Consider the following 26,840-nt stretch of genomic DNA (forward strand, 5'->3'; position numbering starts at 1 on the left):
ATGTTGCCGTGTGTATTTGTGTACTTAAAATGAGCCGTTTAGGATGTTAAATCATAGTGTTTAAACATCAATTGTTCATGTCATTTTCTCTACAGCCGGCATTGGCTGCTGTCCAGAGTGTGAATAGGGTGTGTGTTGGGCAGCCCAGCTTTGATAAGAGCGTGCTAATGACATCATAGCTCTTTCTTTTGCAGAACAAAGATTTATTTTTCTCTCAGCACGGTTTCCTTTAGTGTTTAATGCTTACAGTAGATTAGAGTTAAGGAGCTTCAGTAACCATCAATCAATTATTTTGGACTCGATCGATTTTATGAATCTTAATGACTCTCACCTTTGTAGTGTAATTGATCTTAACAGCCTTGCTACGGCCGATCGTGTATGTTTGTGCGCGGCAGGTGGGTGACGTGGTGCTGGTGAAGGAGGATGAGACGTTCCCGTGTGACCTGATCCTGCTTTCAACCAGCAGAGACGATGGCACATGTTTCGTCACCACTGCCAGCTTGGATGGCGAGTCCAGTCACAAGGTGATTAAGGCACAATGCGGTGTGTGTTACAACACTCACACGTCTCTAGGAGGAGGAGTGAAAAGTGGATCGCTGAAGAGTCTGCAGGAAAATTAGACTTCATGTTGATTGTTTTCTTTTTTCTTGTAGTTGTAGTTGAAGTGAGTTGTAATCTGAGCTGGTGCAACTGAAATTGAATTCTTTAGACTGTGTGTGTGTGTGTGTGTGTGTGTGTGTGTGTGTCCTTGGCATTCTGACCGCTCACTGTTATTCTCTTCTCTCCACACAAAGACCTATTATGCCGTTCAGGACACCAAGGCCTTTAATACAGAGAAGGAGGTGGACCAACTGCAGGCCACGATAGAATGTGAACAACCCCAACCAGACCTGTACAAGTGAGCCCTTACCCTTGTCATATAAACAGCTCAACCTCAGCAACTCAAAGGTCACATACGTGTGTGGCTGCAACACACACAATATACAGTATCAGAGACTCGCTCTTCTGTCACATCACACATATTTAGATTTAACACTAAAATGCGTGAACGAACATTCATCCAAGAGCAACTGAGCAATAAATTGAGCAATAAATTGCCAAACGCAATATACTCGTGTGCTCGAGCACGGCTTTAACACATTCTTTAATGGTTATTACTAGTAACCGATGTGCTATTAATGTATCGGGGATGTCAATTAAGGAACATTTTATTCAGCTCTGTTAATGGTTGGTTTAAATGGTGACCATGAAAAGTACAGTTTTTCTTTACTGATTTACAGATTTTTCTGTTGCACAATTCATTCTTTTTTACGCTATATTCTAGTTGAGTTCAGATGAATTGCATTAGCTAGCTAGATGAATTGCCTGATATTTGGGCACAATGAAGAACACAAAGCAGCAGCTGATGATATAAGTACTTTTGTTTCATGATTGTTATTGGCCTACAGTATAGTGGCTGAGCATCAATAACAATATACTAGTCTAGAGCTGTTATTTTCACTCAGCTAGAATCCAGCAATTTTTCTCACATAGTCAGTGTTTGCTATTAGTAATGTACTCGCCATGTTGAGTTTTAGGGTTACAATTTTTATTATTTTTTGTTCAGTTACTTTGTCAGAAGCCGCTGTAGTTTTGACATTTTTATAAAGCAAAGATAATACATAAGATACATAATAGTAGTAATGGCAATAGCAGTAATGTACATAATGCATAATGTCGGATATATATGTATATAAAATACATCAGCTTGATAATCCTGACATCATATACTAATTGAATGTCACATGGTTTTAATATACTTTAATACATTATATAGGGAAAATACATGTCACATCTAATCCTGACAATGTGCAATAACTGTATGATGCATCATATCAGTATCTGAGACTTTTTTAACAAGTATATGAGCATGTTTTCAGACCGATACCTGATATCTGTATCGACTTCTTATTTTGTGCTTCTCTCTGTCTAGATTTGTGGGACGCATCAATATTTACTTGGACCGAGATGAGCCCATTGCGAGGTAAATCCATACACAGGCTGCTGCTGACCCCTAATTAAAGGAGTTTGTGTGTACAAGAAAGATGGAATGTGCAATATTGAATTTAGCCCTTTATACAGTAGCTTTCAAAGAGCACATCTCTATTGGAGTAAAGCCTAAAGTTAACATATCTGAGGCAGCAGTTTGCCATCCGCTTTGTGAGATGTAATCCATTACACCGTATTCTTTCACCTTTTTAAAATTCAGGGAATGTGCCCATCCGATGTTATGCGTATACTGTATTGAATTTAATCTCTGTTTTTAGACCTCTGGGCTCAGAAAACCTGCTGCTGCGAGGGGCTACGCTGAAAAACACCGAGTTCATATATGGTAATAAAAATGTGTTTAATGCAATCTTAGCAATCTTTCAGGACAAAAAAGCTACTAGGAATATTTTCCTATAACAGCACGTCTCAAGTGTTTTATTACTCTTTTAGCTTGCCAACAGTTCATGCAAAATTGTGGAGTCTAGATTAAAGCATCAAAACTGTCATTTAGTGTGTTACTGTGAAACTGGAACTATTACTGTTACTGTGAAGCAGCTGAAATTCTTGCTGAAGACTTTACTGTGGTGGAAAATTGAACTTCTATGCATTTTAATTAAACATCTCCTTACAGCAAACTTATCTTAATGATTGTTTTTAAACAACTGTTTTTTTAGGATTATTATTAGCCTTAGATTATATTGTTGTTACTATAGAAACAGCAGTGTTCGGTCCGGTTCGGAAATGAATCAACAATCTCTGAGCCGCAATTTTACAGTGCTGTGTATACATAATTAATATTAATGAATTAATAAGGGTTTATGTACACTAGATTTAAGTACACTTAAAATTTCTTGGATTTTTTTTATTTTTATTAATTTATTATTTTTTTAAATTCTATTTATTTATTTGCCGGGGCTGTGTTATGAGACTGAAATAGTCTAGCCACAGCTGAAATCCCAGTCGGATAAAGACGATGGTCGAGAGGGTGAGAACGGTATAAGAGGGCAAATTGTAAAAGAAAGAATATGAGCAGGAGAGCAAGAATGAGAGAGATAAAGCAAGGGAGTGGGAAAGCTGTGATTTGGCTCGTTAAGCCGTTCTCTCGCTCCATTCCCACTGTAATTAAATGAGTTGTTGAAGGGACTGAAGGATCAGAATGAAGTCCTTAATTGTACCAAGAGCAAGAAAGAGAGACCATTGTCTACTTCAGAATCCTTGCTAGGCTCATATTAGGGCTGTGAGTGTGGAAGTCCTTAATTTTTTTTTTTATGAAAGAAGGGGTCATTAAATCAAGCAGTTCCCTGCAGTCAGGAAAACGACGCGAAGCTTAAAAACACCCTGTACATTTGATATACACTATATTCACACAAATCTAATCTTTCACAGTTTAGTTCATGTAACCCTGAATTACTTAAAGCATATAAGGAATACACAGCGTGTATTTTTTTTTTTTATGTAAGAATTTGTACCACTTTTAGTTTGCTTAAAGATGCATCAGATAGTCACTTTATTACCGACATCTGTACTTCTGCACGTTCTTGTGCACGTTCCTAATAACCAATCATATATCAGCAGCATGCATAAAATCATGTTCATACCGGTCTTTAAACATCTTTAGTTGTGGATAGAGAGATGGAAAGATGGCTAACTCTTAGCAGGAAATGTATACAAGCAATATGTGGGGATGTGGTAGAATAGTGTTTAAGGCGTTGGACTACTGATCGGAATGTCATGGGGTTGACTCCCAGATCCATTAAGCTGCCACTGCTGGGCTCCTGAGCAAGGCCCTTAACCCTCAATTGCTCAGCTGTATAAATTGTAATAAAATGTAAGTCACTCTGGATAAGGATGTCTGCTAAATGCCTGAAATGTAAATGTAAATATGTTTATAATGTGTATGTGTGTGTATGCCTAGCTCGGTAAAAAACACTATTTAACAATTACCATTTACTGTATTTATCATTTGTGTATTTATCATGCAGCTGTGGCTATCTACACTGGCATGGAGACCAAAATGGCCCTGAACTACCAGTCCAAATCCCAGAAACGCTCTGCTGTAGAAAAGTAAGATTTATTATTCATTATATTTACTTTACTTAATGCATTCTAGTTCCTATTACAGTTTTCTGAGTAAATAACACTAGACTGCGGTTTGTAATGTAATGTTTTTACCTTGTTAGGTAAGCACCGCAGATTGCCTACTCAATGATTTGTAATTACTTGTGCTAGATGTGCAATATCCAGTTTCACTCAGAAGTTTATAGAAGGCAGTTAAAGGTCGGTGGATGGGACATAATTCTGTGTCACTGTGATCTTTTTAGAACGTAATTTCCGGGCCTTATTTCCTTAATAACTCTACTGATAGCTGCTGTGATCTAATAGAAGTGACAATCTTCAGGTTATACAGCAGAGGATCTATTGAAACTTAGTTTGAGCTATAACAAACTCGTTGACCCTTCTCCAAATCTCTGTACAAGCTCATTGATATATTTTTTTTTACATTTCTTTTTCTATAATCTTGTCCTTGACATTAAATCAGAGGAACTTTTTTTTTCTTCTGCTTTTGCAGGTCTATGAATGCGTACCTGGTGGTTTATCTCTGCATCTTGATCAGTAAAGCTCTAATCAACACTGTCCTCAAGTACATGTGGCAGGCCAACCCCAACCGAGATGAACCCTGGTACAACCAAAAAACAGAGACTGAGCGCCAACGTCATGTAGTATGTCCAGTACACCAGAAATCTATTTCCTAAAAGACTTTTCCTGTATCAGACTGTGTTTTGTAGATTCTTGTGAAGCTTTTAATTAATGCCTGTTTCAGTATGGCTGACCAGTAAGCTTCCCTTTTGTTTACTAACACATAATTTTAAAACTCTATTAGACAGAGCACACAGAGTAATTCTAATTTGTTACTTGTGTACTAGAATTATAATGAATTATTCTTACTGAACATGGAACAATTAGAACGTAGAGTTATGACTCTTTAATTAATATTAGTCGTAACTTCAGTGAGCTCACAACAAACATTTTTTGTGGTATTGACATTAAATTGTACATCAGTGTTGTTTCCCAGTTTGGCAGAAGACACTGAAGTTTAGTTAGCAGGTAATGCTATGTGTAACCGAAGTGCAGTTTTAGTCATAACATAAGTAATTTACTAACACGTCTGAGGAGAATGTTTATACCCCTAGATGATTTTGTTTACTTTTCATCATTGCTATGTCTCTACAATGTTGTTTGGACAAAAGACTCAAAGAAGCTAAATATGCTAGCCCATGCCAGCTCTGGTTGTTAGCAGATTGTGTTTTCTTTCTGCTTTGAAAGCACGTTGTTAATACCTTGTGTGTTTGTCTTTAACTTATAACACGTTCAAATGTGAAAATTTCTTGTAGTGTTCACATGAGGGCAATTACTGTAGCACACTGTGAGGAATGTTTGGTTACAGTGCAGATTACCTCAGAAATGTATTTGTTAGGAATTAGCTCTCAAATCTGAGGAAAATGTTAAACTTTCTGATTACTTTGTCAAGAGATAACGATGGAAATAATTGCTAGTCAGCTATATTGCTAGATTTGTGTGTTTAGATTGTAAAAATAAAATAAATACAAATATTTGATTGAACACGCTACTTTTTTTAATATTCTAACCCTAAGTTGATACGGGCCTTCACGGACTTCCTGGCTTTTATGGTCCTCTTCAACTACATCATTCCTGTGTCCATGTACGTGACTGTGGAAATGCAGAAGTTTCTGGGCTCTTATTTTATTACTTGGGATGACGAGATGTTCGACGAAGAGCTGGGAGAGGGAGCACTTGTTAACACCTCGGATCTTAACGAAGAACTCGGGCAGGTGAGAGCCAACCAGACAGTACTGTTTGGATGAGTATTTCAACTTTTATTAAATTTTTTTAAAATTTATTTTTAAATGATATGAATGAATTAACTAGATAAATATCATTTGTTTTTTTATCGATTCAATTTATACAGTGTAATTGCACTCAATTTTTTATTTTATTTATTTTTTGCAAACTGCAAAAACCTCTGTTAACCGTCATCTGTGTCTGTTTTTCTCAGGTGGAGTATGTCTTCACTGATAAGACAGGAACTCTAACGGAAAACAACATGGAGTTTATCGAGTGCTGTGTGGATGGCCATGTGTATGTACCACACGTCATCTGTAATGGCCAGATCATATCTGGAGCCAGCAGCATCGACATGATCGACTCGTCACCCTGCAGCGAGAGAAAAGTGAGCCATAATCCTGCTAGAAATATAAAAAATATCTTTTTCTTTAGCCCTATTTGGACGGGACTAGTTTTACGTGAGGACGTGGGGGTAAAGTAATTATTACCAGAGCTTCTCTGTGATTTTAGTCCTGTCCGAATGTGCCATCTCGGTAATCATTACGGACAATGTTAGTAAAGATTACGGTGACTTTTATCTTCTGTAAAAAGGTCCGGAAAAATTACCTCAGGTAATACTAATCCCGTCCGAATAGACCCGCTGTAAATATGTACGGTAAAATTACGTCATTTCCTGTTTAAAAGTAGTTTTTGGGACGTTTTGCAAGCATGGAGGCGCTTGAAACAGGAAGCAATGTCATACGCACATGGCGACAAAGAGGTTACTGTGGTGCGTAAAGCGAGTTACCCCTCCCACTTCTGCTAGTTTAACTGAGATGTCTTGTCCCGTGTGAATTGGCCAATTAATATTACAGACGTCCTGAGGTAAAATTGCATTACTCCACGTCCCCACGTAAAACTAGTCTCGTCCGAATAGGGCTTTTGTTTAGTTCATGTTGTATTAGTACGTTACACCTAATTTATAGGGACCTTTTTTTTTTTTTTAATTGTTGTAATATTACATTTACGGTATGTTGACCTTTAGATGAGAAAAATAGTGACTGACTATTGGAAAATTTCTAGTATTCAGTCTATACTTCTGCATTGATAAAAACAATTAAAAAAAAAATCATTGATAAAAACAAATTTTTCTAATGAATTGTCTTTCACATCCTACACAGAATAATAATCTGTCTTTCCTCTGCTTACAGTTTTCATTTCTACACTATACTGACTATGCATCTATTTTAGTCATGTTAAGAAATAATCTGTGATATGTTGAATCCTTTAAGTTTCTGCAGTCTGTTTAAAAAAAAAAAAAAAAAGTTTTTAGTGAGTGTATGTGTGAAGTTATAGTTGGATGGCCAGAATAATTTAAACTCCATTCGCTCACTCAGAGGAACCGAAATGAAGTCTCGCTTTCTTCCCCTCTCTCATTCTCGCGTATGATAAATCACCTCAAGTGACATAAGACAAATGAATGTGTCTGATTAAGAAAATGGCTTATTGAAGAACTCATTAATTACATCTCATCCTTTCCTGTGCGATTATACTTTTAAATGTAATCTCGCACATGAACGTTAAGTCAGACAAACGTTTTTTGGCGGAAAGATTTTTAGCCTGACGGATTCGTCTGTTACGTTCTGCTCAGGTTTAAAAGTGGTTTGACTGTATGGGCGTCGGGTTTTATACCACGATTAGGTACTGAACGACGTATTTTGTTTTCCGGGCACATCATCTTGCTTAAGCACTTTAATTTATTTTGCCACTGTCAGCCTCTGTCCCAGCAATCATGCATCATTAGGGAAAAGTATTGTTTACCAGAGAAGAGCTCAGGCTTCAGACGAGTGAGGCGGGGCCGTGGTGTCCTACACACTCTTTGTAATTAGACCTTACGTTGAGATGTTAATCTACTTTGAATAAAACTGTTGGCAGGTAAAGGAGGTGGAGAAAAAGGATGACATTAGGAAGGAACAGTAGGGTAATGCTGTTTATAATCAGTGAATAAAACCTGCAACAAACAGTTACACCTGTAGTTAGGCTGCATAATGAACACATAAAACCATTTTAATAGGATTAATGCCTGTACAATTAACCAGTCAGTCACATGGCATCATTGCAACCTAAAGAGATTGCTGAAGAACATGATGTCTTGATGAACGAGATATGTTGGTGTGACATCAAGCTTGTGATTAGTGAGAATAAAACCTGTACACGCATCACTACAGATTACCCCTGCCCACTTTACATGTTGTAGATGACCAGCAACAGCCCCCTCGTGAGTATGATTGTTCTGGTTTCAGGAGCATGAGGAGCTGTTTTTCCGGGCTCTATGCTTGTGTCACACAGTGCAAGTGAAGGAGGAGGAGACAGTGGACGGCATTAAGCGGGGAATCCACCAGGGAAAATCCTCGTCCTTCTACATCTCCTCATCTCCTGATGAGGTGGCGCTGGTGGAGGGCATGAAGAGGTGAGACGCACAGTCGAGCATAAATAAAGAACACACCATGATGGAAAGCTAACACATACACACGCAAGGTGTTATCATTCAGGAATTAACACCTGCCTCACTGTTATCGCCATTGCGTAAAAATAACAATGTTACAGCATTCACACTTTCAGAATACTCCGATCCTCCTGAGGCCTTGAGATTAACAATCTATATTCTTCGTTCTCAACCGGTGCTCATACACACAAGCAGACACACGAGAGACAGCTGTTCACTTCCTGTTTAAGTTTGTAACACAATTCCGTGACTCCAGTGTCGGTGTTCAAATAGAGGTTTTCTATTTTATGCAAATTTGTCATGAAATAAAGTGACAAATGATTGGCTCCAGTAAATGTCATGCACCAGACAGGCATCACCCAGTTCAGTTCAGTTCAATTTCATTCAGTTTACATCGACTGAGTTCAGACTCCTTCACTGACCTGACAATGGATTATTTCTTTTAATATTATTACTATTATTATTATTATTATTATTATTATTATTATTATTATTATTATTATTATTATTATTATTATTATTAGCTTGTACATGATGAGCAAGTTGTCACTGCTGGTACTGACACTAATAATTCAAATACTTCTACTATTAATAAAAATAAAAACAATGCTAATAATGTAAGTAGTAATACTACAACTAATTCTAATACCAATGAATTATAATAACATAATAATAATCAGGGAGTTCATTCTCACCACCATCACCTCTGGCTTGCTTATCAGGGATACATTTCAATTTATAATTGATATCCCATATTTATAACACTGTAAAGCTGCTTTATTACAATGCGCATTGTTAAAAGCACTAAATAAATATAAATGCTACTAATACTAATAATATAATTCTTCTTCTTAATAATAATAATAATAAAACAATTATTATTAATATAATTCTTCTTCTTCTTCTTCTTCTTCTTCATATTATTATTATTAGTAGTAGTATTAATATTAATAGTAATAATAATAGTAATAATAATAATAATTATTATTATTATTATGGAAGTAGTAGTTATTATTGTAGTAGTGATATTATCAGATGTATTACTATGAATGCAGTTAATCTTATGCCTGTGGTTGATATTTTTCTTCGTTGTATTACAATATTTGATGACATTTAAAGCAGTGTAACATGGTGATGAGTATGAGCAAATTATACTCTAAAGCTCTGAATTCATTTGAGAGACTACAGTTATATGTAATGAGACCTTTAAAATCCACAACACTGCAGAAAACCAGATGATAACAGTTTCGCCTCACACACTGCTACACTGATCCTGGATCAGCTGATCAGTGGTCACTCATCAGAACCCTATGTTTCTCTGTTATTAGGCTGGGCTTTACCTACCTGCGACTGAAGGACAACCACATGGAGATCCTCAACAGGGAGGAAGAGATTGAGAGGCAAGTCCACAGCACTAGAATAACACGCTAAACCAATATTTGCATCTGATTGTGGGGAGACCCATATAGCTTACAGATACACTGGCTTTAGTCATGATCACAGTTGTTTGCATAATAACATTATATCCGTGTTATGACTGGCTGCACATGTTTGAGCCATGAAGTAGTCTAGACACCCAGCTGCACCCTGAGGTTAATTAGGAGGTGTGTAGGAACAGGTGTGTGTTCATGTTGTGTGTAAGTCATGCAGACATAATGTGTGTGACCTTCACTCCCGTCCTAGAGGACAAAGTGCATGTCTGAAACGGCCGTAATTAGCTCAGCAACATGATGCCTTACAGAGGAGTGCACAAGGACACACACACACACACACACACACACACACACACACACACACACACACAGACACACACACACACACACACACACACATATTGTGTCATAACTCATAAATATCTCTGAGGGCCAAGTTCACACCACCTATTGTTCTGTGTGTGTGTGTGTGTGTGTGTGTGTGTGTGTGTGAGTCACTTAGAGGGTTACTCACTTCCTTTGGCTCAGGGATGTATAATCACATTGACACTGTTCAGCTGTGGTGCCCATCTGCTTAATAAAAAGAAAACGCCACTCATATTAGTGTGTGTATGTGTTTGTGTGTGTATGTGTTTTGTGTTTCCAGGTTTGAATTGATGGAGGTGTTAAACTTCGATTCTGTGAGACGGAGGATGAGTGTTATTGTCAGATCCAGCTCAGGTAAGAGCACTAAACATTAAAAAGCACTATATTACTTTAGGACTTTACCACACAAAACATCACATGAACAGGGTTCGAGTCAGTAAAAGTAAATATGTATCATGAGCAGTGACATTAATAATTAGATTTATAATTGTGGTGATAAAATCAGGGCTTGTCCAAAAATATTTTGTTCCTATAATTAGATTTTCTTATTATATTCAGTGTTGCCATCTGCTTAGTATTCACATTTGCCAAATTTTTGCCAAAGACTGTCTATAAATTAAGCATCTTTCAAGCTCACATAAGTGACGGTCCTGTTAGTGCAGTTACTACGGTGTTGAATAGGTAATATCCACAGAGGTGTGTAATTAAAAAGTAGTGTGGCGAATGTAGGACATCATTAAAACCAACCAACATGTACATGTCCGTCTACCAGGATTAAGCATTCCTGCTGAGCTGTGTGTGTGTGTGTGTACATTCATGGCATTTGTCAGACGACCTTATAAAGAGCAACTTAAATTTATCTCATTTATACAGCTGAGCAATTGAGGTTTAAGGGCTTTGCTTAGGGCCCCTTCAGTGGCAGATGAGTGGCCCTGTGATTTGAACACACACCCTTCCGATCAGTAGTCCAACATCTTAACCACTATTCTACCACATACACTTCATGTGTGTGAGCGTGTGAGGTGTGTGTGCGCAACTGGGACAGTGTGTGCTAAACATGCTACAAGCATACATCCTTCTGTACAAGCTGATGTAAATCAATTGTACTCTCTTGAGCCCTGATCTGCTTTTTATCGTTTTTTTTTTTTTAATTAATTGTTTCTCATTTGTGTTTTCTTTCTTCCTCTCAGGGGACTACTACCTGTTTTGCAAAGGTGCCGACTCGTCCATTTTTCCCCGAGTCATCTCAGGGAAAGTAGACGAGGTCCGAGCTCGGGTAGAGCGTAACGCTGTGGTGAGCAAAAAAGTGCCTCATTTATCATTTTACCTGAAGTTATTTATAGCTAGCACACTGAATAATGGCAGTTCCTTAAGACTCTTGTGTTTCTTGGATAGTATTTGCTTTGTTAGGAGTTTTTTCAGCACCTTAGCATCAGAAATATATGAAAATAAAGCCCTAGTTGTGAAACTCCCTTTTGGTTTTCAATTTCTGTGTAAACTCGGTCTTTAAATCGTTTAAGATTTTAAAATAAACAGAAAAAAGTCTAATCACAGGGTTAAATTGAGGACTGTATTCGATTATATACTGTACTTAACATTGCCTTTATTATGGAGCACCTGTTCACCTGCTCTTATATTCAGTTATCTAATCAGCCAAACATGTGGCAGCTCAAGAATAATAATGCTGTAGAAGTGGGAACTCGGTGTCTTTGTGAACCGAGGCATTGATGTTGGGTTGGATAAAAGATTTCAGAAACTGCTGATCTTTTGGGATTTTCAAAACAGTCTCTCCAACTTATACAGAATAAAACAACACCCAGTCAAAACCAAGTGAGCAGCAGGTGGAAACAGCTTGATGATGGGAGATCAGAGCAGCTACTTGTTGATGTTCTGTAATGTACGTTTTCATAATTTCACCGATATTCGATATCCATATTCGACCAATCACAATCAACTTATCAGCCCAAACTAAATCTGAGTAAGCGTCAGGAATCAGCCGACCCAGCCATATCTCACCTACTAGACAAGAGGAGGAATAAACACACCTTTATTTCACCTTTTAAATACTAACATGTCCATGGAAATGTCATCAATTTTCATAATAATAATTTTACCGCTATCATGTGATGATATCCAAAATAAATTTTAAGAAATCATTTTTTTAAGCTTAGTGTCCCAGTGAACTTCAGGGTTTAGCAGTCATCATAAGAAATCTAATAAAACATTACTGGAAATGCACCAGAGCTAGCCAAAGGCTGTTTATTCGTAGTCCCTGTACAGAACGGTACAAAGTCTGTCATTTTTCGAAACATGCAAAAACAAAAAGGGAAAATTATTCAAATCACTAATGCCAGAAAGAGCAAGTAGAGCTTTCTTCCGGTCATCCTCTATATTTAAAGTGTGTAACCTGTAAAGCATCTTCAAGCATTGTTGTTGGGTGAAATCTGATCCGGGGTCAGGTTTAATTTGTAAAGTTTTTTCAGACTCAGACTGAGCTGCAGTGGGAATCTGACTCGCTCTCACTAAACCCCACTGTTGACAGATTCATCGAGGCTTGTTGGCTAGAGATGATGTAAATGTGGATGTGGTTACTATAGTGAGGCAGAGGCACTCGCTAGTGTCAGTAGGGCTGAAATAACACCAGCATCACGTGAGATATAAAAAAAAATGTACTCGCAAACTTCAGCAGTTACTTTGGAGGACAATTTGCTAGCAGATTTTTTCTTTTTTTTAATTCACATTTGTAAGTTAAGATGATTTATACAGATATACATAGAGTATATTTTCTCTTTTAAAATATCACAGGAAATGTAAACGTTAGCCCTTTAGATTACGTTATACAGAAGGCACACTCTGAAACTGTTTGTTTTTGTGTTATCTCTATGGCTTTCAGAATTTAGATTTAAATATCATCATTATATCGTTAATATTTTCGATTATTATTTATTTATTAATGCTCTGTATTCCTCCTTCTTCTTTAGCATCTTTCCCTATCTTGTCTTTTTTAAACTAATTGTCTAAATACTTGTTTTTTGTGCGTTTGATCTACTTGCTCCCACATTGTAGGAGGGTTTACGGACACTTTGCGTAGCGTACAAGAAGCTTTCTCGGGAGGACTATGAGGAAGTGTGTCATCTCATCAACAGCGCTAAGCTAGCTCTGCAAGAGCGGGACAGGAAGCTGGCTGAGGCGTATGACCTGATCGAGAGGGATTTCATCCTGCTGGGAGCAACAGCTGTCGAGGATAGGTGAGTTATGAATCAAGGACTCGTAAGGGATCAAAAGGGAATGTGATTCAGTTTCAGTCTGACATCAATGTAATTGTCCATTCTGTACATGTAGGTTGTGCTTGTACTGATGCAGCAGTCATGCATTCTCAGCCAGTCAATAAAGTCTATCCGTTAGGCTCCGGTGTCAGCAATTAACGTGGGGGGTAAAGTAATTAGAGCCCTCTTGAATTGATTTGTGGCTCGTTGATGAAGTGGGGATACAGCCAATGCTCTTAGAAGTCTTTCAGACTGGACATCATGTATACAGTTATTAGTCAAGCAAATTAGGATAGTGTGTGTGTGTGTGAAAGTGACGTACTCAGAATTCATTCTCTGCATTTAACCCATCCATCCATTTAACCCATCCAAAGTGGATCCAAAGTGCACACACACAGCAGTGAACACACACCCGCAGCAGTGGGCAGCCATTTATGCTGCGGCACCTGGAGAGCAGTTGGGGGGTTCGGTGCCTTGCTCAAGGGCACCTCAGTCATGGCCGGCCCGAGACTCGAACCCACAACCTTAGGGTTAAGAGTCAAACTCTCTAACCATTAGGCCACGACTTCCCCATGTGTGAGAGAGAGAGTGTGTGTGTGTGTGTGAGAGAGAGAGAGTGCGTGTGTGCATGAGTGTATGATTGATGACAAATCACACAAGATTATAAGACCTACAACCTAATAATAAAATATAATGAGTCTCGTGTGTGTGTGTGTGTGTGTGTGTGTGTGTGTGTGTGTGTGTGTGTACATGCTAACCACAAGCTACTTGGGAGTGTTTGGACTTGTCTGTCTTTTTTCTTATTTCCTATTACACAGCATGAGTATTCAGAGTTTAGTGTGGTAACATGATTGTACATTTTCATTATGGTCCTTTAGACAAATAACATTTCTAGGGTATAAACCGGAGTGTGCGTAAATCTCGACCCGCCTTCCATCTCTGTGGGACTACACATTATTTCTCTTCAGCTTTTGGCTGCTCTGAAATGTGAAGGTACTTTGCAGTGAAGTCAGTCAGCAAATAAAGTGCCTTAAATTCCCAAATCTTCCTTTTGGAAGACAAATAAACCGAGGGTTAAAGGGTGACTCACCGAGTTCAAATGAAATAAAGGGTTAGAAATCTAAACAGTGGCAGCAGGAGTAAAGGAATGTGTAGGAGTGAGCCGGAGCCAAATGAAAGTGTTGAGCCTGGAGCAGAATGAGTCCTGGCAGCTCTTGTTGAGTCGCAGTGCAGCAGGCGATGCTCAGTGGGGGGTTTCGTGCAGTAATTGTCTGGCACCGGAGCAGGACTGCGACTCCTTGCTGCTGTGCAGCTTAATTATCGAGTGAAACAGCCTGTGACAGGACGACTCGGGATCAGCTCCTCTCACCGCTACCCAGAGAAGAGACTGTTACTGTACTGCTAGTGATAGTGCAACTCCAGGAAAAGAAACTCGCTGGACATAATATATACACTCACAGTACCCTTAATGACCTCAGCAGGAGCAGGTGGAATGCGATGTGTTGAGCCGCTGCAGCTTGTCCATCTCACGCTTTAATGTATTGTGTGAGATGTACAGTTTGAGATGCTTTTCTGCTGACCACGGTTGGAAATAGTGGTTCTTTGAAATACTATAGCCTCAGTGTTCTCAAGACGTTTTTTTTTTTTTTTTTTTTGGCACCATTCTGTGAAAACTGTAGAGGAGTCCCCTCATGTTGTTCCAAGATTCCTTGAAAACCTGAATATGAGGCACATTTTAAGAATCTCTTGCCACAAAAAAACTGAAATCAAATTTGTAATATTTATATTTCACTATTAGGCATATAGCAGCTCCTGTTGTAAGATGTTGTAAAGATATAAAGAAGAAAAAAGAAAAGACACTTAAGTAACTTTTGCATTAATTACAGTATCTCACAGAAGTTAGTACAGCCCTCACATTTTTATAAATGTTTTATTAGATTTTATTAGATATTTTCACGTGACAACACTGAAGAAATGACACGCTGTCCCCTCAAAATATGATTAAACCACTGGCCACAAACGTGAGCACACCCCTAAGTGAAAATGTCCAAATTGGGCCCGCAGTGTTAATATTTTGTGTGGCCACTATTATTTTCCAGTCCTGCCTTTACCCTCTTGGGCATGGAGTTTACCAGAGCGTCACAGGTTGCCACTGGAGTCCTCTTCCACTCCTCCATGACGACATCACGGAGCTGGTGGATGTTAGACATTGCGCTCCGGCCACCTTATATTTGAGGATGTGCCACAGATGCTCAATAGGGTTTAGGTTTGGAGACATGCTTAGCCAGTCCATCACCTTTACCCTCAGCTTCTTTAGCAAGGCAATGGTCGTCTTGGAGGTGTTTGGGGTTGTTATTCAGATGGAATACTGCCCTGTGGCCCAGTCTCTGAAGGGGTGGATTATGCTCTGCTTCAATATGTCACAGTACATGTTGGCATTCATGGTTTCTTCAATGAACCGTAGCTCCCTAGTGCCGGAAGCACTCAATCAGCCCCGGAACATAACACTCCCACCACCATGCTTGACTGTAGGCAAGACACACTTGTCTTTGTAGTCTTCACCTGGTTGCCACCACAGGACATAGTTCCAGTAATCCATGTCCTTAGTCCGCTTGTCTTCATCAAACTGTTTGTGGGCTTTTTTCTGCATCATCTTTAGAAGAAGCTCCCCTCTGGGACGACAGCCATGCAGAACAATTTGATGCAGTGTGTGGCGAATGGGTGTCAGGAAGTCATTTCTTCAGTGTTGTCACATGAAAAGATAAAATAAAATATTTACAAAAATGTGAGGGTTGTACTCACTTCTGTGAGATACTGTTGCTTGCATGCTCTAATCTCTTGTGAGTCATGAGTACTGTTCTTGTTTCCAGGCTGCAAGACAAAGCGGCCGACACCATCGAGTCCTTACACAAGGCAGGCATGAAAGTGTGGGTCCTCACCGGTGACAAGATGGAGACGGCGGCTGCAACGTGCTACGCCAGCAAGCTGTTCCGCAGGAGCACGCAGATCCTGGAACTGACCACCAAAAGGACGGAGGAGCAGAGCCTGCACGATGTGCTGTTTGACCTGAGCAGAACCGTACTGCGGCAGCATGGCACCTTGAGCCGAGACACGTTCTCTGGGTGGGATATCTCGTCTTTACACACACACACACACACACACACACACACACACACACACACACACACACGGAAAAAAAAACCTGTAGTGTAGAAAATAAATATGTATGTATAAGACATGTATGTTGACTGATGTGATAAGTGTAGACACACACACGCACATACACACACACACACACACACACCTAGAATCATAATATTATGCACAGCATACTCAAGTGACTTGGAAAATGGAGAGGGTTATTTGAAGACACACATTATCTGAATAATATACACAATAAATACACTATGCTCAGTCAGCATAGTAGTCGAAGTGTTTAGGAACACACACGCACACACTCTCTCACACACACACACACACACGCTCTCAGTAATAGAATCAAGCATAGTGCACAAAACTAATCAATGCACATCTGTTTATTTTCCTTAACATGGCTTAGAAATATATTAGGAATTGGAAATTGTTATGAATTGGTTTATCCCTGAACTGCAGATAACATTTAACAAACCATTAAAGCACAGATCGATCGAGGGTCGATTAAGAAAGTCCAAGCTCACTAGATTTCTATTGTAAAAGTTAGTACTGCTATAGCGGTTAACAGATGACGCATCGTGCAGCCTTTGTTTTTATTTATCGAGCGCATTGTGTGTGAACTCGTGTGTATACGTGTGTTTTCCGCAGCCTGTCTAACGAGTTCATGGATTACGGGTTGATCATCGACGGAGCCACTCTGTCGGCAGTGCTGAAACCAACGCAGAACGGCAGTACAGGAAACTACAAAGAGATCTTCCTGGAGATCTGCAGGAACTGCAGTGCTGTGCTGTGCTGCCGCATGGCCCCGCTTCAGAAAGCGCAGGTAACTACATTCCTTCTAGCCTGTCACTTCCGGCTGTGTCATGAGGTTATGATCCCTGCTGCCGAGCCACATTCAGATTCCCTCCACACAAGAAAGCTGCTGTGTTCAGATTGAGATTTCAGATCATAAAACAAAGCAGATTTTACTGCCTCAAGGCTCACGAGTATGAGTCGGAGCTCATGCCATTATAAAGAACATTAATGATATATTGATCTCAGAACGTGTCACAATTTTACACACCATACGGGATGCGTCTCAATCAGCTCCCTAGTTGGTGAATCAGTGCATGTACTTGGGTTCAGGCACTGCAGAGGACCCTGGTTCACTTCACACTGGGACACTGATGACTTGTATTATAGTCTAGCTAGTGGATAAAAAAAATCATTAAACACTTCGTTGAAGTCATTAGATGCAATATTGCAACTGTATATTACAACATCAAATAAAGTTTAAAAATCTTTGCTGTAAGTAATCATAATGTCATTTCCAGTAAGGGATCATAATGAGCATCAGCGCTTCCTGGTTTGTATGGGTTATTGTGGGATTTTTAAGGGAGCGAACATTCCAGAGCTGGATGTCGAGACAGACAGACAGAGAGAGACAGACAGACAGAGAGAGACAGACAGACAGAGAGAGACAGACAGACAGACAGACAGACAGACACAGACAGACAGAGAGACAGACCGAGAGAGAGACAGACAGACAGAGAGAGAGAGAGAGACAGACAGACAGACAGACAGACAGAGAGAGAGCGCACGACAGACAGAGAGAGAAAGAAAGAGAGGGAGAGAGAGAGAGAGAGAGAGACAGCGACAGAGAGAGAGACAGCGACAGAGAGAGAGACAGCGACAGAGCGAGAGACAGCGACAGAGCGAGAGACAGCGACAGAGCGAGAGACAGCGACAGACAGAGAGAGAGAGACAGTGACAGAGAGAGAGAGACAGCGACAGACAGAGAGAGAGACAGCGACAGACAGAGAGAGAGACAGCGACAGACAGACAGACAGAGACAGCGGCAGACAGACAGAGAGAGACAGCCAGCCACAGACAGACAGAGACCCAGACGGCGACAGACAGACAGAGACCCAGACGGCGACAGACAGACAGAGACCCAGACGGCGACAGACAGACAGAGACCCAGACGGCGACAGACAGACAGAGACCCAGACGGCGACAGACAGACAGAGACCCAGACGGCGACAGACAGACAGAGACCCAGACGGCGACAGACAGACAGAGACCCAGACAGCCACAGACAGACAGAGACCCAGACAGCCACAGACAGACAGAGACCCAGACAGCCACAGACAGACAGAGACCCAGACAGCCACAGACAGACAGAGACCCAGACAGCCACAGACAGACAGAGACCCAGACGGCGACAGACAGACAGAGACCCAGACGGCGACAGCGAGAGGCTGAACCAGGAAGCTGACTGAGACTCACCTGGTCTCTGTTCCTAGAGTTTTGCACACGTTTACACTTGTAGAACAAATCCTTATTTTACTTAGGCTGATGTTTACTTTTGTGTCATGTGTAAAAGATCCTGCTAAAACTTGTCTTGTAAATCGTTTCAAAGGAAAGGAGAATCATTCGTTTCCTGTCAGTCCATCACCCCAGTCCGATCTGTCTGTCAAGCTGCTGCTGTTATTGTCACCATGAGAATTTTCTCCTTTCAGCTTTTCTTGTACTTTCACCTGGAGCAAGACATGGTATATTTAATTTCAGACAGTTAGAGGTGTTACGGTTTAAAATAAACCAGTCTAAAAATATCAGTCTTGCAGTATTACATGGCCCAAAGTTAAGACATGCCCAAGCACATCCCCATCCCATTTTCCAAAAATAAAAATTTTATTTTTCCCTCCAAGTTTTTCTGTGTAAAGTCTCGAAACTCGGTTCTGCTCTTACAGATCGTTAAGCTGATAAAGACGTCAAAGGAGCATCCCATCACTCTGGCCATCGGAGACGGTGCCAATGATGTCAGCATGATCCTGGAAGCTCATGTGGGCATCGGTAAGCTCTCACTTCCAACCAGGAGATATGTTTAAACACCGGTTCAACAAAACTCTAAACAGAGCTGCTGTATTCGCCTTAACTCTTCAATGTTCATTTTGTTGCAATACCTCCGAACCCTCAGCAGGTCTTCCGGTGGCTTTAGCGATTTATTTATTTATTTATTTATTTTTGTTTATTTATTGAACGAATGAATGAATTTCTTGCTTTGTGATGTGCATGAGCCAGGGCTGAAGAGCAGTGCGCTCCCTGTGAGCAAAAATGAGTTATTATTATGCCGAATCCCCTCATGACAGCGTGGAGACTTTACACATCCGATTCAGCTACCATAAGGAAAAACAGATGGTAATCACTCTCTTAAATGCACACAATAAACTGTGAAGATGAAGAGCTGGAAAAGTAAATATTGTCTTTTATTTGAATGACTATTTAAATGGTTCATGTGCTGCTGTTATTGGGATAAAAGGTACGTGAAGCCTGGATGATTCCATAGTATTTTAGGGTTGTTCCAAATTTCATAAGAGAATTGTTCATTATTTTTAGATTCAAATTTCTGACTCATTTTATATTTACATTTTTGAATGTAAATCATCAGTACGGTTGCCAATGTATCGCAGTGTTCAGTGTGATGCACTGTGACTAAACCAATACTTGTTTCTTGCAGCCATCGTCCCTGATTCCCCCAAAAGTCTTCGGTTTCTCTCCTTTACTTTGCCTTAATCTTACATGCTTTGGCTTCCTAAGACTATTCCGTTCATTCTGTTTCTAGGCATCATGGGTAAGGAGGGAAGACAGGCAGCCCGTAACAGTGACTATGCAATTCCCAAATTTAAGCACCTAAAGAAGATGCTGCTGGTACACGGCCATTACTACTACATCAGAATAGCCGAGCTGGTGCAATACTTCTTCTACAAGGTATCTGCAGAAGCCTCAGTCTCAGGCTGTAAATAACGTGGAGAGTTGTGTAGAGATGGGTGTAGAGATGCATTTGTTCTTATTCCTGGTTAAGTTTATTGTGCACTTCAAGTCTTGTGCTTCACTTGTGTACTTGTTGTTGCTCAGTGTCTTCAGTGTTGTGGATGTTGACAGTAAATTGCCTTTAATGTTTATATTCACTACACTACACTACACTATACTACACTACACTATACTACACTACACTACACTACACTACACTACACTACACTACACAACACTACACTACACTACACTACACTACACAACACAACACTACACCACACAACACCACACTACACTACACTACACAACTCCACATAACACACTACACTACACTACACAACACCACACAACACATTACACAACACTACACTACACAACACATTACACAACACCACACAACACATTACACTGCACAACACTACACTACTGTACACAACACAACACAACACACCACAATAAAGTTAACTTCATTTAAATGTACTTAAGTGAGCTTAATGAATAAAGTACTATTATCTATTCTATAACACTCTACTGTAAACTTTTTTGACATTAAATTGACATTAAACTTCTCTCCTCTCTACAATACTCTACACTTTACACCACTCTGTTCTACCCTGTTCCACTCCATTTGACTACTCTACTAAATTCTACTCCATTTTACTTTACACTATTCCACTCCATTTGACTCTACTCTAATGTACTTTATTCAGTTCTATTCTACCTCTGTACTGTTCTACCCTATTCTACTCTATTAAATATTTACTCTATTCTACTTCACACTATTCCACGCTGTTCTACTCAACTGTATTTTACTTTACACTATACTACCAAAACTCTACTCTACTCTAAACTATACTACTTTACACTCTGACTATAGAAAGGACATTCATAATAAAACTGTACTCTATTGTATAAGTTCATGTAGTACCTGCAACATTTGTTTTATATGCATAAGTATTTTTGTATAGCAGCTGTTAGCAGTTATCATGCTCTAGTGTAGCATTTTGTACATGTTCTACTGGAATAAACAGGATGAAGCTTTTTACAGGAAATAGTAAGGTGTAATCTTAGAGCTATTTTTAGGCTGAGAGTTCACAATGTGTGTGTGTATTTTTTTTTTTTCTTGGGACTGCATCAAAAATCTGTGTGTCTCTCTCCCTCTCTGTCGTTCTCCCTCTCTCTCTCTCTCTCTGTCTCTCTCTGTTTCACTGTCTCAATCTACCGCTTATCCGAACTTCTCGTGTCTCTCTTTTCCCAGAATGTGTGCTTCATCTTTCCCCAGTTCCTTTATCAGTTCTTCTGTGGCTTCTCCCAGCAGGTATGCTTTCTCCACCACCACCAATATATTGAGCATGTGTAAAATATTCATGCACGAGTTCTTGAGATTGCATTTGCCTGCATTGTAGATTTTTATTTTTCTCCTGCCTTCTCTTCCAGCCACTGTATGATACAGCATATCTCACACTGTACAATATCAGCTTCACCTCGCTGCCCATCCTGCTTTACAGTCTGATGGAGCAGCACATCAATATGGACATCCTGAAACGGGATCCTTCTCTTTACAGGTTAGTCTTTACATGTAACAGTTGTTAATTTCATTTTAAACGTTGATATTTTTATTCTATGCTATTTCTGCAAATAATATCCATTGCCAAACATGCTATACAAATAAATATAATAGAAAAACAAGTCCTATGCTAAAACATAATAGTGATGGTTAAAGATTTGAATGAGAACATTTTATACATTAAAACAAATCTCCAATTTGTCTAATATATTAATATATTGCGCTTGAATAGTCCCAGTCTTAGAACATTTCGAAAGCGTATAAAATAGCACTTGATCCAGCACAGCATACTGGTTTGTGTTTGTTCATATCACGTACTGACACCCCACAAATAAATTATAATTGTAGCCACAGGATCACATTGCAGATCTCACCGTGTGCAGGACAGGGCATTCACTAAATTCCAGGGGTTTCGTTACCACGATGTAAAGTGGGCGTGTTTTCGGAGGTCTTGGAAAAACGCCCTCTTTAAAAAAAAAAAAAAAAAAAAAAAAAAAAAAAAAAGCATACTTCGAAGGACAAAACAGTCATACAGGTAGATTTATTTTAGAAAACTACGGTTAGGGTTAGATTATCAAATAGACCACGCCTACCCGATGACGCAATATCTGTTACGCTGTTCTGAAATCCCTGGAGGACAGATACTGCATTGTCCCACTTTTAATTCAGTCGTTTCTATTTAAAAACGCGACACTGAGGTACAGAAAACGTGCTCGCGGACATAGATGAACACTGTGCCGATGTGTAAGCTTAGTGTAGGTTTTCTAGTCTAAAATCAATGTTATAGAATATAAAATTAGTTCCTGTGGTTTAGTGAATATAAAAAAGATTCTTTGACCATCCCGTATGGATGCCTCTGATATTTTTTTTTTCTCTTTGTTGTTTTTACTAAGAACTGTTAATAGATTGTGTTGTAAATGCTGGCTATATAGCATAGGCAGTCATGGTCAAACACACACACATACACACACACACACACACACACATATATATACTATATATACATACACATACATACACACTCGAAATTGGCCGAAAGGGGCAAGAAACTAAAAAGGGTCAAGCTGAAGAGTATCTCTTGCCTGACTAAAGCTGGAACACTGATAACTGCAGCGCTGATAAAAAATGTTTTATTGCCTCTTCGCCATCCTCCATCTCACTTCACATTAAACTCAACTTCCAAAATCCTTACTCATGATTGTGCATCATTAACCAGCACAAATGAACCACGACTTAACCCTCGTATTCTTTTAGCCGAGCCTGGAATTATTCAAAGCCCCCGAAAACTGTTGAAATCGCACATTTTAAAAAATCTCAAGTGTTATACTTCCCTCGTAAAGTATATTCTATAAAACTTTATTATTCTCTTTCTATTTATGGGTCCCTCCTTTTTACGTGGCGCTCCGTATGAGTGTCGTGGCCAAAGAGGAGCACGTAATCTTGTTAGCTTTGTCGCACCGCTATCGTCTTCCTATTTCAGGGAAAGAGAGCGGCGCTCTTCAGATTAGCCGTTCACACACACTATAAATCTCTTCCCATAAATAGAGCTGGCCAACAGATGTGGGAATAACAGGAGAGAGGTACGGCTAGGACACGAGCAGTAGTCACAATGCAACCTGTCACACTATGCTTTAACATTAATAATAATCAGAATAATCAGAATAATAATGACTACATAATAATATATAAATAAAAAAAGAAGAAGAGTGATTTATATATTATTATATGAAGAGTGAAGACCATAATAATGGTCTTCTAAAACCCAGGAGGATGTGAATATTTAATCCGCCCAGTGACCGACCTGCTTCCTGTTAGCTTTTAGCTTTCAGACGTCGTTTTTCAACTCTCTTCGTTCTTTCATTAGATGATGTAATGCTGTCCGATGCTTTTAGGGTTTCTCAGACTTGCACATGTATGTGGGAGGAAATTTAAAGGTTGACTGTTGTTATAGATTTCAAACTCTAATCGAATGCATTATTGTGTTTCAGCTCCAAAACTTCTGGCCCTGCAGTTTGAATTTGGCTGCCGATGACTGTTTGTTCAGCTTTCAGCTTTTTTTTTTTTTTTCTTCTTCTTCCTTTGTTCCAGTAATCGATACACTATTTTCCTCTGGCTCGAGGATGTAATTGCACACGAACTATCTTTTACATGGGAGCAGGGAAAAAAGCAGCGTTGGCTCACGGCCTTGTTTGGATCGTCGCCTTGTAGCGATACTGCTAACTAAGTGCTTAATCAATCTATAGCCGCGCTTTCAAGAGCGGAGTCCCGAAGGCTCAGAGCCTGCACGTGTATATTAGGCAGCATATAGTAGTACAGCGTTTAAGAGCGTTTAGGGATTAGATGCCTGGAGTATTAAAGGGTTTAACAGGAATATGGTTAAGTCTTGATACTGTAATGCAAGGCCATGGGGATAGAAGAGAAAAGCGGTTGCAAGTGTTAAATTTAAGGAATTTTTAATCAGGTATTTATCCAGGAGATCTGTAATGTTTGTGAGGTTATTGTAGAGTGGAGTTTTGATGCATTTCTTTTGTTTTTGGAAAAAAAAAAAAAAATTAAAACTCATTTCCAGTTGAAGCCAGATGTTTACATAGACCTCTGTTAATAATTAATAAACAGTGAGAGATCGTAAACCTTACTTTTTGTTAATTATTATTTTTTAAAAGTAATTGAAAGTACTGGTTTGTACTGCTTTTGATTTAGTAAGCTTTGTTATTTCTGTTAAAAGCTAAATGTTCTCTTGGTCTGTTCTTTTTTTCTTCCTTTTAGAGACATTGCCAAGAATTCTCTGCTCCAATGGCCCATCTTCATCTACTGGACATTTCTGGGAGTCTTCGATGCAGTGGTCTTTTTCTTTGGTGCTTTCTTCCTATTTGACAACACCAGCTTCACCAGTAACGGACAGGTATTGACTTCATTGACTTCATTACCGTCACCATCCACCAACATCTTTAGTTTTTCATGCGAGTTTTCTTTTATTTTTCACTCCATTGTTTTCATCTTTAAGTTCTTCTCAACCATTTCAGTATTTTCATTATCAGGCAGAGCAAATGATGAAGTGTGTGTCTGTCTGTGTGCGTGCGTGCGTGCGTGTGCCTGTGTGCGTGCGTGTGCCTGTGTGTGCAGCTGTGTCTGTGCCTGTGTGTGCGTTTGCCTGTGATGCGTGCGTGTGCCTGTGTGTGCAGCTGTGTCTGTGCCTGTGTGTGCGTTTGCCTGTGATGCGTGCGTGTGCCTGTGTGTGCAGCTGTGTCTGTGCCTGTGTGTGCGTTTGCCTGTGATGCGTGCGTGTGCCTGTGTGTGCAGCTGTGTCTGTGCCTGTGTGTGCGTTTGCCTGTGATGCGTGCGTGTGCCTGTGTGCGTGCCTGTGTGCGCGTGTGCCTGTGTGTGTGCAGCTGTGTCTGTGCCTGTGTGTGCGTTTGCCTGTGATGCGTGCGTGTGCCTGTGTGTGTGCCTGTGTGCGTGCGTGTGCCTGTGTGCGCGTGTGCCTGTGTGTGTGCAGCTGTGTCTGTGCCTGTGTGTGCGTTTGCCTGTGTGTGTGCAGCTGTGTCTGTGCCTGTGTGTGCGTTTGCCTGTGATGCGTGCGTGTGCCTGTGTGTGTGCAGCTGTGTCTGTGCCTGTGTGTGCGTTTGCCTGTGTATGTGCAGCTGTGTCTGTGCCTGTGTGTGTGGGTGTGCCTGTGTGCGTACGTGTGCCTGTGTGTGTGCAGCTGTGTCTGTGCCTGTGCTTGTGCCTGTGTGTGCAGCTGTCTGTGCCTGTGCATGTGCCTGTGTGTGTGCAGCTGTGTGTAACTGTGCCTGTGCGTGTGCCTGTGTGCGTGCGTGTGCCTGAGTGCGTGTGTGTGCCTGTGTGTGTGCCTGTGTGTGTGCAGCTGTGCCTGTGCGTGTGCCTGTGCGTGTGCCTGTGCGTGTGCCTGTGCGTGTGCCTGTGTGCGTGCGTGTGCCTGTGTGTGTGCAGCTGTGTCTGTCCCTGTGCGTGTGCCTGTGTGCGTGCGTGTGCCTGTGTGTGTGCAGCTGTGTCTGTCCCTGTGCGTGTGCCTGTGTGCGTGCGTGTGCCTGTGTGTGTGCAGCTGTGTCTGTGTGCGTGCATCTGTGCCCGTGCGTGTGTCTGTGTGCGTGCATCTGTGCCTGTGTGCGTGTGTGTGTCTGTATGTGTGCATCTGTGTCTGTGGGTGTCTCTGTGTGTGTGACTCTGCGTGCACGTGTGTGTGTGCGTGTGAAATGATGCAGCTTGCATTACAGGTGCTTTTCCATTCATGTACGACACAAAGCATGCTGGAACATCTTTCTCTGTGCCATCAAGTTTGATTATATTCATCCTTCTGGATTGCCTGTTTCTTGTTTGATTTGGTTTCGGGGTTTTTTTTGTGTTATTATAACATCCTAATTTTTCTTTTTTTTTGCCCCTTCCCTTTTTTCTTCTCTGGTTGGTTTTCTATTTATTTTCTCTCTCTTTCTGTTTCTTCCTCTTATTTCTTACTCTTTCCTGTCCCCCCTCCTTCCCCCTCTTCCTTTCCTCAGCTAATGGCCACAAACACGCAGATGGTAAGCCTGTCCCTGTCTGTCTCTCATCTTCTATTTAGTTTGAGTTTGGTCTGTTTCTACCCCTTTCACCTTCCTCCTCCTCCTCCTCCTCCTCCTCCTCCTCCCGAGCTGACCCTCAGTCTAGTCACATCTAACCAAGTCCTAAAAAACGTCTCTTTGTCCACTCATTCATTAGACCTGGGTGCTGCAGGATTAATCCTCTACCCCTCTCATCTTCCCCTCTCATTATGTAGTACACTAGAGCACGTTTGTGTCTTTGTGTGTCAGGTGCAAAAACACGCCAAGAAAGGTGGCACTGTAGTCATCCTCATAGGTTTTGTTGGACTTCTGTCCGTCATCTCACGC

General features: G+C 40.4%; 1 protein-coding gene across 6 annotated transcripts in view; it reads left to right on the forward strand.

Annotated features, from left to right (window-relative positions):
- atp11a (ATPase phospholipid transporting 11A) overlaps positions 1–26,840 on the forward strand; it is an 80,291-nt gene that overhangs the window by 38,288 nt on the left and 15,163 nt on the right. For 4 of the 6 annotated variants that reach the window (XM_027156396.2, XM_027156398.2, XM_047803126.1 and 1 more), the window contains exons 6-26: positions 396–524; positions 795–898; positions 1,973–2,023; positions 2,307–2,371; positions 4,011–4,092; positions 4,598–4,748; positions 5,682–5,879; positions 6,104–6,277; positions 8,175–8,341; positions 9,706–9,777; positions 10,457–10,530; positions 11,367–11,470; positions 13,243–13,424; positions 16,313–16,564; positions 17,244–17,418; positions 19,328–19,430; positions 20,200–20,345; positions 21,649–21,708; positions 21,828–21,955; positions 24,724–24,859; positions 26,472–26,495. In XM_027156396.2, the coding sequence (XP_027012197.2) occupies positions 396–524; positions 795–898; positions 1,973–2,023; positions 2,307–2,371; positions 4,011–4,092; positions 4,598–4,748; positions 5,682–5,879; positions 6,104–6,277; positions 8,175–8,341; positions 9,706–9,777; positions 10,457–10,530; positions 11,367–11,470; positions 13,243–13,424; positions 16,313–16,564; positions 17,244–17,418; positions 19,328–19,430; positions 20,200–20,345; positions 21,649–21,708; positions 21,828–21,955; positions 24,724–24,859; positions 26,472–26,495 (2,577 nt within the window). The remainder of the gene's footprint in view (positions 1–395; positions 525–794; positions 899–1,972; positions 2,024–2,306; positions 2,372–4,010; positions 4,093–4,597; positions 4,749–5,681; positions 5,880–6,103; positions 6,278–8,174; positions 8,342–9,705; positions 9,778–10,456; positions 10,531–11,366; positions 11,471–13,242; positions 13,425–16,312; positions 16,565–17,243; positions 17,419–19,327; positions 19,431–20,199; positions 20,346–21,648; positions 21,709–21,827; positions 21,956–24,723; positions 24,860–26,471; positions 26,496–26,840) is intronic. The other 2 variants (XM_047803127.1, XM_027156395.2) reach the window with 1 other exon arrangement.

Source organism: Tachysurus fulvidraco, chromosome 18, assembly GCF_022655615.1.
Source record: "Tachysurus fulvidraco isolate hzauxx_2018 chromosome 18, HZAU_PFXX_2.0, whole genome shotgun sequence".
Taxonomy (NCBI): domain Eukaryota; kingdom Metazoa; phylum Chordata; class Actinopteri; order Siluriformes; family Bagridae; genus Tachysurus; species Tachysurus fulvidraco.